Source organism: Canis lupus, chromosome 37 (genome assembly GCF_003254725.2).
Source record: "Canis lupus dingo isolate Sandy chromosome 37, ASM325472v2, whole genome shotgun sequence".
Taxonomy (NCBI): domain Eukaryota; kingdom Metazoa; phylum Chordata; class Mammalia; order Carnivora; family Canidae; genus Canis; species Canis lupus.
In genome coordinates, this window is record NC_064279.1 from 6330213 (window position 1) to 6342509 (window position 12297).

Here is a 12297-nt window from a genome sequence, read left to right on the forward strand (position 1 = left end):
ACTGTAGGTTAATTATACTTCAATTTTTAAAAAATCATATACTGCTAAGAGACAAAACTTTCACTAATCCAAGCAAAGCTGAGCATTTTAAAATAAATTCCATTCAAATTTTGAAATATAAATTTCTACTTCCTTCTCTACTTCCAATACCTTAATCAAAACTATTCTGTATGGTGCTTAACTGATTCCTGATGTTTTCAAATATCATCTGCAATAAACTAGGGTACCATCCAGGTATCTTCATTTCATCTTACCCATAAAACTAGCTACTTGATAATTCTGGGTTGGCTCGCAACAAGTATGTATGTTTTACTCTAATGTGCTGTTCCCCCTCTGACTCATCATCCACAGCTCACCTGGACAGAGACAGCAGCAAACTGGCCAGATAACTGATGTCTGTCACTGTCTCATCCTGCTTTCACCACACATATCCCTGGGCTATAGAGTGATGAACAGTGTGAGGTAGGACAGGATGCTCCTGAGACAGACATTCAGCAACCTGCCCCTCCAAGTCCTGGGTATAGCCAGACATCTGATAAGTCATGGCCTCCCCTCCAATGAACCACACTGCCCGATGAGATGTGTCCCCTTCAAAAATTTGATGTCTCTACCCATATTAAGCAAGTTCAAGGACATGGAAAAGATTCATGGTCTGTCTTCATTTAAACCTATTTAAAATGCTAGAAGATATTACAGAAACAGGAAAATGCCTTTGAATTCTCATTCTAAAAATAATATTATATATAAATATAATAATATAGTCTAACAAAAGGCTAATGTGAAACAATTCTAACAGAATTCACAGATTGTGTCCATTACTACAACTGTGACAAGTGCTCATCTGAAATAATACTCAAAGAATTCAATTTTATTATTCATGACAATGAAGTCGGGAAAGACCACACATTACCACTAGATATAGGGACATCATGATAAGAAACACATCTGCCCTCAATGTTTAGAGAGAGGTTTTTAAATAAACTCACTCAATAGATTGATTCCAGGAAAACCCAGAAGCAACACCGACAATCAAGTGTTGGAACAATACAGGGTAGTGAGTGATGCTAGCCTTTATCTGTCCCCAAAGCCAAAGGATTTCCTGTTCCAACTGCCTGAGACACATATCACTGTGTACTCTGATGAATGACAATGACGTCAAAGTACAAATGACAGAAAAGACATAACTTTTTTAAATCCCTGATTCATTGCAAAAGGATATATGAGAGAGGAGGCCATAAGATTAGGATGGCAACTCATTTCCTTCCCTACAGAGTTGCTCAGTTACTTCTTCCAGGACTGTTGTTTGCGTATGACCATGGAATAATTAAACTAAAGAGCTTTGTAATGTCAATGTTGTCAATCAGTGACACTAACTAGACACAGGTCATATAACTAGGTGACCATCATGCTGTGATAGAAACACAGCATCATGAGGTGTCCAAGTGGCACAGCCTTCCAGTTTTGGTTACAGACCCAATTGTCTCAGCTGGGGCAGAAATATATTGACTACCAACTTCATTAGTCATCCTTTGAACCAAAATATGTTATTCTGAGGGCCCAAAGTGTATCTGTGAAGCTTTTAAGGTTTTCTAAAACCTTCTGAAGCAAATTAATTATCTCCAAACTCTCCACAGGCTTTGACACAGTAATCTCAATGCGAAATCAATGGGATGAGATCAATGTTCACCAAGCTGTAAATAATGCTGTCTTCAATGATATCTGATCACTGAAACTGCTCAGGTCTAAGAAAATCTGAAGCCAGAAAACCATGTTTGGAAGCCACTGTCTACTTTCATGCAACATTAATTTCCCAAAGGTTTTATTATTTAAAAACCTAGTTTTCCAGTTTTATAGTTTTTCTTTTTAGAATATTAATTAAAGCATATTCCAGTACTTAGTATGTGATGTTACAGATTTCATAATCAATCATTATTATTCTCCTTATGACCTTCAAAGTCTTGTGTAGTAAATGTGGATTATTCTTTTAAATGCTAAACAATGTTTTACTACATGGGAACTCAAATATAACTCAAAAGTGAGATGAATATTCAGATACTGAAGACTTTATGCTACTAATCCTACTATCTGAAATGTTCTTCCTTCCCCCTCTTCACCTAAGTGACTCCTACTCATCCTTCAGATTGTCCTGCAAACACACCTTCTTCAAGGAAGCCTACCTAGACCTACTTGACTGGGATAAATCCTACTAGTATAAGCTGTCATAGTCCCATTTTACTCCCTCTCATAGTAATTATCACTCAAATAAATGTAGTTGAACTTAACCAATGTCTCTTGTCCCCACCAGATGTGAGAGCAAGGACTGGGTTTTGGCTTATCATGTCATCCCCGGTGGTAGGTGCCATGCCTCGTACTTAGCAGGTACCTGATGAATATTTGTTTGAATAAATAAATGAAAAAGAAAGATTTCATGATATAGCATTGGTGGGTCTGGGCAATTTCAAAATGCCATTTGCAGAGATTGCTTTCTAAATTTTGGGGAGTCAACATAGCCACCTACCTATTTCCAAAAATGCATTTATCTATAAATGCATACATACACACAACACACACACGTGCACATACATACTGTTATAAAGATTCTATATTGTGGGAATCAATATTCTTCTTCTATACTTTTGTGGCCTGATTTTTATTAATGGCTTATAGAAACTGCAATGCTTTATATATCTTAGACTCTAAGAAGAGTCCCCAAACCATCTGAAACCCAATCACCCATGTACAATGGAGTATATACCGCAAAGCTGTTAGATTCTAAAATTAGTCAATGAAGTGAAAAATCACTAAATTGTGAAAAGTAATCCTTTGGAGAATACCATGCTGAAAATGGACATACTTTCCTTCAAAAGTCGAACACAACCAGTTTCCCCCAAAACTAAATTAAATTATCTCTTTCTTCACTTGAGGACCGTGTGAAGAGATTGACTTCCACTGAGTGGCCATACTATACCAAAAATGTTTTGTATCTTTAGGCACCAGAGCCCGACTCAGCATGAACAGATCTGGTGCTTAGACCTTCTGAGGGAATAGCATATTCTGGATCCCCATCTCATACTCTTTAGGGTGAAAGCTTGTTACGTAGACTGGCAGGTAGAACCACACATGACTTACGTTGTTATTTTTCCCTTTTACTCAGCTCATGTAAATTAAACTCAGGTAAGATACAATGCTACTATTTCCTCCCAACCAGTCACCTAGACTAAATTTAGACTTAATTTAAGACTAAGTTTGATGAGGTACTCACTAATTTGCTTCATGAATGGGTTCTCTGAAGAGTGGACTATTTACAGAGTTGTTATAAATCAAATCATATTTTTCCACTGATTTGTATTATGGATCCAGGTAAGTCCAGCCAAGTTACTTCCTTTCCTAACACGGGTGCCCATGCTGTTATGCATTTCCTTTTTCATTGTTCCCCATAACCCTGCCAGAGCTGCACAGACAAAAATAGAAACCAAGGCCCTGGGGTCCTCCTGAGGAAGCCTGACAATGAGGGGCACTCACCATCACAGCAGGGTTCTTCACCGTAATGCAGGGGGTCGTGGCGCGAAGGGCTCCACTAATGCCGTGGTAGTATTTAAAACAGATTTTTATCTCCGCTGCAAATCGATTGGAGAAAAACAATCATTTAAACACTGAATCAAGTCATTTAAGAATTGGCGGAGAAATCCTCCCCCGTCACCTCTCAGAAAATCCTACTCATGAGTCTTTGAATGATCCCTTCTTTTCCAATCAGAAAAAGTATACCAACTCCTGTTTGTTTTTATGTGGTCCTCTGAAATTCTCTAAGAACATCCCAAATATATGAAAAAATAATGCACAAAAACAACACACCATGATATGTATAGTGTAGGGCTACGATTTAAAGCAGCCACCATTCACAGAGGCCATCCAACACGTGCCCCCGCCCCATCTTTGTCTCTGCTCTGATTGTTACTTATTCTTCCATTCAACCTTGGGAGGCACAGATGCCTGTCCCCACAGTACAGAAGAAGTGCTGAGGCTTGCAGAAGGTCAAGCAAACAGGAAATGACAGAGTCAGGATTCAAACCCAACCTGCCCCATGCCAAAGCCTTAGCTCCTAACCTCTACAACACAGAAACACTGCCATGGTCGATGGAAATAGAAAAAAAAATAATAAAGCAGTCTAATGAAGTAAAAAAGAATACTGTAGTAGACTCTGCAGTGATAAGGAATCTGTACTTTAATTTTCCAAGTGGCTTCAATGCAGCCACTAGGCAGGGATCAGATTTAGGAACCACTTGCATATACATATGGATAGATGAATAGATGAGAGAGAGAGAAAGAGAGAGAGAGAGAGAGAGAGAGAGAGAGAGAGAGAGATGTGGAAATATATCTCTCTCCCCAGAGGTGTATGCATGTGTGTATGTGTATACAATCTGAGCTTGATAAAAAACAATACAAATGCTAATTATTGATTTTGAAAAGTAATGACAATTTCAAAGACCATGAAGCCAAAATATGTCAAAGATAGAACCCACAGCCACCAGAGTTCCTCTGTATACAGAGTATCTGAGTCACTGCAGTGCTACTGCAAGATCCCTTTTTTCCAAGGTGTCCTGTAATATAGTCAATGATGCTGATGGGCAGGCCCCAGGGAAGAGTTCCAGCCTATAGGAGTGGAGCTCCTATCTCAACTGAGTCACTTGGGTCGTTACAGTGGGGCCACTAGATGTATTTCCCCAAGGAAGTTAATAGTCCATTGACCCTCCTCCTTGCACCAAACAGCCTCCTACAGAGTATTTGGTTTGCTTATTTTAAGAGAAAGATAGAATGATTAAATCAAAACTCTCTTTCAGAAATGTATATAAGATTAAAAATACTATATACTAAGAATACAATACCATATTACATTTTCTTATCAATGACAAAATACTAATGCTCAAAAAATTAACCCTATCATGGGGTAAAATATTGAGTGTTTCCATTATATATGATAATCACAGTGCAGTGATTCACAATGTATTGTGAATACAATACACATCAATCAATTACAATCAGCATCATCGAGCAAAAGGTTTTGTTAACCATGTACCCATCACATGTCAGACAGTCAGTGCAAGGGAATCCAAGAAAGGTTTCTGGTCTAGCAGGCATTGTATAGTGTAGCTGTTAGGATGACAATTACAGGCAGGACAAAATACAAAAGACAAGTACTAAAAAGAAAGAGCAGAGAGGTAACAGAGCATAGAGACCATGGAGATTAGGTAGGACACAGTGGAGTCCGAAAGACTTCATGGAACATATTTGTCTGGACTCAAACTTACAGATGAGAAAAATGGAGCAGAGAGAGTCGGGAGTGAGGAGTAGCAAAAGAAGGGAAGCAGGAATGAGCATGCTGGGTTCGAGGGTTCGAGGAACAGCAAGATGACCTACCAGGAATCCTAGCTTTATTGTTACTTCACTTGCCTGGGAACACCTCTCCAACTGACCTTGCCAAACATTTACACAAGCTTTTGGTTATTACTGAAATAATAAGAGCTACATAGATCTGACCAAACCGTCCTCTCCCACTTGCTTCCTTCCAAGACTAATAACATGTATTCTATAAGAACAGAGAGCTGGAGGACTGAGGAGCAGTGAACGACCCCACCTACCCAAGAATGGCTTCTCCACAGCTAATTGTGGCAACCAACATCTCCTCCTATTGGCCTCAAATTATGGAAATACATAAATGTGTGCTTGTGTGTGTGTGTGTGTGTGTGTGCACAAATTCCTTCAGACTATAAAAAGCAAGAGTATTTTCTCTAAAAAAAAAATCCCCTTGTTAAAAGCACGTTGCCTCAGAGGGCAGCAGGCCAGGAGAAGGGTGAGGCTTCTTGCATTAACCTGTAAGGACCTATCATTAGCTGGGCTCGCTCTAGCCTGGGAAGGAAGGAAGAAAGTACCACCCAAATGGCATCTTCCTCCCTCCAAGGTCCCTTCCGAACGATTGAGGCCAGTCATGAATTATGGAAATATATTTTGGCGCCTTGCAGTAATCTTCAGGATACTTTCATTTAGAGAGTCACTAGAGATTTGGCAGGCTCTGTTTCAATGCTGACATGTCATAGGAAGCCCTTTATTTTTCAATGTTTAACTTCCCCATTTCCATAAACAAAAGTGAGGACCTCCCCCAAGCACCAGTGAGCCAGCTCCATCACCTCTATAGAAGGGAGGAGGATCCTGGTGAGATGTCACCTTGGGTCTGTTTTGTGGGGAGGGGAAGTCAGGGAGGGACTTTGAAAGAGATTAGGAACCTACCAATGCTCCTAAGTGACGGGATTTCCCTAACTGTGTGATTCTGATGTTGCATTTTTAAAGTGATCGGTCTGTTTCTGGATTTGCATCTGAATAAGACAGTTCCAGACAGATCAAGGGAGACTGGTAAAAGTGGTTATCTTCAGGGAGGGAACCCTGATGACTGGGGCATGAAGTTGAGGAGATACTCACTTTGACCTTTTGTATCTTTTCAACATTATACTCTTTTTCCGTGCTTCCTATTCAAAAATTATTTTTTAAAAACTATCTCAACTCAGCTACATTAACTCTAGGCATTAGTATAAAACCCCACTTCAAGCCCTCTCTGAAGAAAGATTCTACAGGCCATGCCCTGCGAGAAATGGTTTTTGTTTCAAAGACTGGGATCTCATCCATCATCTTAAATAGCTACAAGATTCACTTAGGCAGTCATTAATAAATTGTTCCTCTTTAGAAAGTCTGCATTTTCCCAAGTTTCTAAAAGTTGAATATTTTGAGCCATAAAGTGGGTGGCACAGAAATGTCCTTCCTTCAGAGCATTTTTATTTAAAAAGAATAATCTTAAAAAACATCAAACTAACTGCAATTTATCCTAAAACATAATTTTAACCATTGCCCTATGTGCTTTTATTATGTTCTTATTTTGATTCCTACTCATAGAATCTTTTTTGCAGAGGCCACAAACTGGAAAAAGGAAACCACATTTTAATCCTCATGCTCTTGAGGAAATCTGCTCACATTTCCAGTGACAGGCTAACTTATCATTTATATGTTACCTCAAGTTATCTTCTCTTTAACAAGGGCCAATAAAGCCTAGATGGCCAAGCCCTCCTCTGCTCAAGCTCAGATACACAGTCATGAAAATCAAAGACAGACACCATCAGTGTGGAGGTAGCATAAACCTAATAGGATTAGAGGATGAACAGGATCCTGAAGTATGAGAATAGAAAATAAAAAGCACCAAATCCCCACCCAAGGGACTAGAAGGTCATTCTGATGTTGACGGGAAGTGGCTTGGGACTGGACAAGTTTAAAGCAAAGACTCAGACAGTATAAATAAGAGGCCCAGACCATCTGCCTCCCCCCCCCCAAAAAAAAGCCATCCATGAAGATTCTGTTTGGGCAAGGCACTGCATCCTGGAAAGCATATTAATTAACCTGAGTGCCAATCAGAGACAAGGCTCTTACTGACACAAGCCTCTTGATGCTCAGGTTCCTAATCCTGCCTACTTCCCAGGTAAGATATGTGAAAATACTGTATCATTTATACAAATAGCAATATTTGTTGATATTATCCTCAACGATCACAGAGCAGTTCAGCACACAGCTATGACGCTTATTCATATTTCTAAGCTCATTCATTGATCTAGGGTTTAGTGAGCTCCTAGAATAGCATGTGGCACAAAGTTGGCACTTAATATATACTTCATGATGCCTGGGGGAGAGACAGATGGGACAGATAAATAGAAGGAATGACAAGAACAGGTCTGAATGAATGAATAAATTAATGACCATAGTCTACAGAAGACTCTAGAATAACAGAGACATCTGAGCATGACAAGACAACTTTGAAACCTCTTTTATTTCCAAACTCAAGATACATCCTGCAAAGATGACCCATTCAGTTTCTGCAAGCATAAGCTCGTCTGAGGACTATTTGACAGTTGACAGTCTTATGACAAGTAGGTGCAGAGGAAGCTGATCCTTCTGTCCAGTGCCTAGGAAGGTCATCTGCCCAAAATTAAACCATCTTTGTCCTTCAAATTCATTTAAGTAGGCCCTGTAATAATATAAGTCTGGGCTGCCTGCCTCCTCCGGGGCTTTATCTAGACAAACTAAAGCCATCTTTACATTCAGAAATAGCTTAGACAGTGCTCAAATCAAGGTCTGCCCATGAACTTAGGTCAATGTTCAGAGAATTTTATTTTGCCTGAACTTCTGATGAGCTAAAGATAAATTTTCTTTCTAAAGACGAAAGCAAAAGTTTTTAAATGTCATGAGTTTTCAAGATCAGAGGCTGAAAATATAGAAGCTGTCTAACCCCTCCCCACCAATTTTTTATAAGTCCCATGCCATCAGATCCAGAGATTCAAGCAAAACTTCATTATGCTGGGAAGTCCCCCAGGTCTGCTCTAGCCAGATACGCGGTAAAAAAAAAAAAAAAAAAAAAAAAAAAAAATGTCTAAAAGACACAGACCACACTATGAAGCACTCATATAAATACCACAGGAGGTTTTTACATTGAAAGGATAGGCATGTGTGCTGGAGGAGACTTTGTTCTGATTAATTAAGATAAACTTCATACTAGAACCAAATCTTTCTGTAATTCTCATTCACTGCCTTGGATTTCAATACACACGACTTTTCTCAAGCCCTTACAAAAACATATTACTGCATATTTCCAGTTTTACATTCATGATACACAATATTTCCAATTTTGTGTGTGTAGAATTAAGGTGGAATTCAGAGGAGAAAATAAAACAATGACAAAACCCTACTCTTTTCTTCATTTCCAATTCCTAGCTTCAATGTCAAGCTTATTTCTATTAAATACTAGAATGAGGTATAAAGAAAAACATTCATCCAGACGGAGATATTAGTATACTGTGATCGGCCAGGACATTATAAATCTCAAAAGCTTTTGGGAGGAGAAGTAAAATCAATTGCAGCAAATGGGATACTCTGTAAATGGGGTTTGGTCACACAGTATGTGATACTGACTTCTTCCCAGGTTGTTCAAATGGGCCCCCCAACTGGAATCTGCACACTCTCTCTAGAGGCCACCATTCCTAGCAGTCTGGCATTCGGGAGAGAACAGGAAGGTTGTTTTGCCTTTTCCCCTTGAAGTTCAGTTGGCAATATTCCCCAGCTACGTCAGCCTCTTAAACCCTGGGATCCTTTCAAAGGAGGAATTATATTGAATGAAAGCAACCCATTCCACTGTCTCCCACATTCTTTTATCACTTATTTTTCTCATTAGAAGATGGCGGTGCCAGCTGGGCCAAATGTTGGAAGAGTAACGAAAAGTAGAAATAAGCAAGAAAAACAAATCACCAAAATCTTACCTCCTAGGAAGCAGCCCATGTTCACGTTTTGGCAAATGTCTTTACAGACTTTAACCTATGTGTCATATTAGTTAGAATTGTTATATCTATCTGCTTCCCCCCCCCTCACTTATTGATATATTATGAGCATTTTCCCTTAAAGATTTCAGAAGAGACTCTAGCCAGTTAGTGAACTATGAAAAAAAAGACAGTCCTTCTGAGAGAGAGAAGGATGATTAGAGAAAGTTAGGAAATGCTGACCTACCAGGAAGAATGTGGAAGAAATGATCTGATGTCTTTAATGACAATTCAAAGTAACAGATGTTAATCTTTGAAAATAATTTTTTATATGACAGAAATTTATATACTTCAATAAAAACGTGCTTATAGCAGGTTCTCATTTCATCAAACTTTACTTTATATTTTAAAGTTTAATAAGTACCATCCTTCATGCACACACTTTCCTATACGAAATCTCTTGAACACAGAAAACTTAATTCTTATGAAAATTAAACAACTCAGAAAATTTTTAAATAGTCCATTTTTCCACATTAATGAAGAATTCTCCAAATGTAAAAAGTTAATTTGAACCGCCCAGTAAATATGTATCCATTCACACTTCCATCTATCCCACAAAAATGTACATACTATGTTCTCAATAATATTAGTGGCAAACATAAATACCCTCCTCCACCTAAATAAAAAGGAATGAGATATTTCCGTGAACCATGTACTACGTATAGGCATTTATATTTACAAATAAATACAACATCAGGTCAACTGGGTAACGGCTGAGTTATCTGCAGCCAATTTCTGATTCTTAAAATTGACCTCTACGTCACCATGCCCAGACTCTCTCATCTAATGGTAAAGACCAGGACGCAAATGCAAGAGTCACTGCTGCTGGGAAAAATAATAGCAAAGTATGCTATAGGCCCAGAAAATTCTTAAATTAACTGAAATCTTATTCTTTCTACTCCCTGAAATTAATATAATAAATATTAATTACAAATGCAGATACCAGGGCACATAAAACGTGTAAAGTATTAAAATACCCAAACATGCTTTATATACTCTGCATTCACAAGGTATATGGAATGTGCCTGCGTATATACATACACATATATGTTTACATACTTTCAAAATATGTGAACATTCTCTAACAAGCATTTCCTATTTCCAAGTTTGAAGACACGTGGCATAAATATGTAAATCAGAGGCAAAAACTTTCATAATAAATTTAGAAAAGACTCCCTAGATTTCCGCATATTTATGGAACGTTCAGTAACAAACTTCTATTTCTCGCTTGGTACTTACGTTCCATGAAATAGGGCCCAGGCTCAATTCTCCATACAATTTGCCCTTTTTGAGTTCCAGTCACACCCCTGTTCTTAGAATCCCAGAAGTTGGCTGGAGAATTCTCATCTGGAAAAACCAAACAAACACTTTTCAGTTTAATTGCAACCTGTATGTCCTCCCCTAGCTCAAAGACTAATACGAGTTCTAAAATAAAGGAAAGAAAAGATAAAGGGGGAAATATTAATGAACGCTGTTAGAGGTGACCAGCCCCCGGCTGATTATTACCCTGCATTTCTGCTCTTGCACTGACATAGGAGAACTGGGGAGGACACTGAAGGAAGTTGGCATTTCTGGGCTTGGCCCAGTTAATCAACGTCACCGAAAGACAAAACTGGAAAGAACAAGGGATACGACTGCTGCTGCATCAGTGGTGAACTGATCCATCATAAGAAAGGGGCCGGGTGCACTCCCATCTGTAAAATCCAATATAAAAAAACAAAGGAAGAGCAAAGCAAATCCCAAAATGGGATGAAAAAAAAGGGGACATTAAGCTAAGAAAATGAGTGGAGACAGAGTACAGGTTTGCCAGGAACGGTGTTCGGGGGACACCAACCAAGTCATCAAGTCTGCAAGGATAATTTTCTAGAAAAGGTCAAAGGCAGTAAATCTTGAACAATACAAGAAGAGAGTGGTTAAGCTTTTGTATGGATAGAAAGGACAGTGACCTGAAGGTTAGGCCTGAAGGCAGCATTTCCCAAGCTTTCGGACCCCATGGCACACAGAATATGGTACTATTTGTAGGACACACTGGGACTAAATGAAGGAGACGCTTGTAACTTAAAATGGCAGGCAGGGGTGCCTGGTGGCACCAGGCTCGGCCCCCTCCCCGGAGGCTGAAGGGATCCGTATTTAATCATTTGCCCGCATCCCGTTAGTCTGAAGCTCTGTCCTAGGGCCTAGAATAGGAAATAAAATGAAAAAGACGGCCATTCACAGTTTTTTAGGTACACGAAAATGTATACAGTGACATTGGCTCTTAAAGTCAGAGGTGCAAAAATAAATAAATAAATAAATAAATAAATAAATAAAGTCAGAGGTGCTTCATTTGTCCCCCCAAATCCCTTTTGCAGGAGGAAAGATTAAGGACACATTTTAACTGAGCGCTGGGATAAACAACACATGGTGAAGTAAGAGCGACACTAGAAAAAGGAGAGGTGGAGAAAAGGCCGCAAGCTCGAGGGAATAATCCTGAGAAGAAAAACTCCCCTTTTGTTTTCCATGCTTCTGAGCATGAAAGAAATAGAAAGTGGACCAGAGGGAAAGATCAGACAGGCCGGGTCTGAGAGGTTGCGGACCGTGGTTGTGTTAGGAGCCAACTATTTTCATCACAAGCCAAAGAACTCTGGGAGGATGGGTCCTCCCTGCCACGGGCAGTCAGCAGGTTGTAAGGCAAAAATTCTTTTTGTGGAAGGAGGAGCCACTGTTCTCGGTAAGAATGGAAAAGTATGACCCACTCATGCCATCACCTCCTCTCCTAAACAAACACCACAGGCAAACCACTCCATTCCACCACAGAAACAGAACAGCAGTGCTTGTGATCGGTGTCATGTGGCCCCTCAGGGCAGATCCTGATCGCTGCCCATCCACTGAGCTTCCTCCTTGCCAAATGAGCCCC

At 39.4% G+C, this 12297-nt stretch overlaps 1 protein-coding gene across 1 annotated transcript in view; it reads right to left on the reverse strand.

The window, feature by feature from the left end:
• The window catches only part of HECW2 (HECT, C2 and WW domain containing E3 ubiquitin protein ligase 2), a 359319-nt gene that overhangs the window by 135719 nt on the left and 211303 nt on the right, over positions 1-12297 (reverse strand). The window contains exons 3-4 of the mRNA XM_049106445.1: positions 10641-10748; positions 3523-3617 (exon numbers count right to left, since the gene is read on the reverse strand). Coding sequence (XP_048962402.1) covers positions 3523-3617; positions 10641-10748 — 203 coding nt within the window. The remainder of the gene's footprint in view (positions 1-3522; positions 3618-10640; positions 10749-12297) is intronic.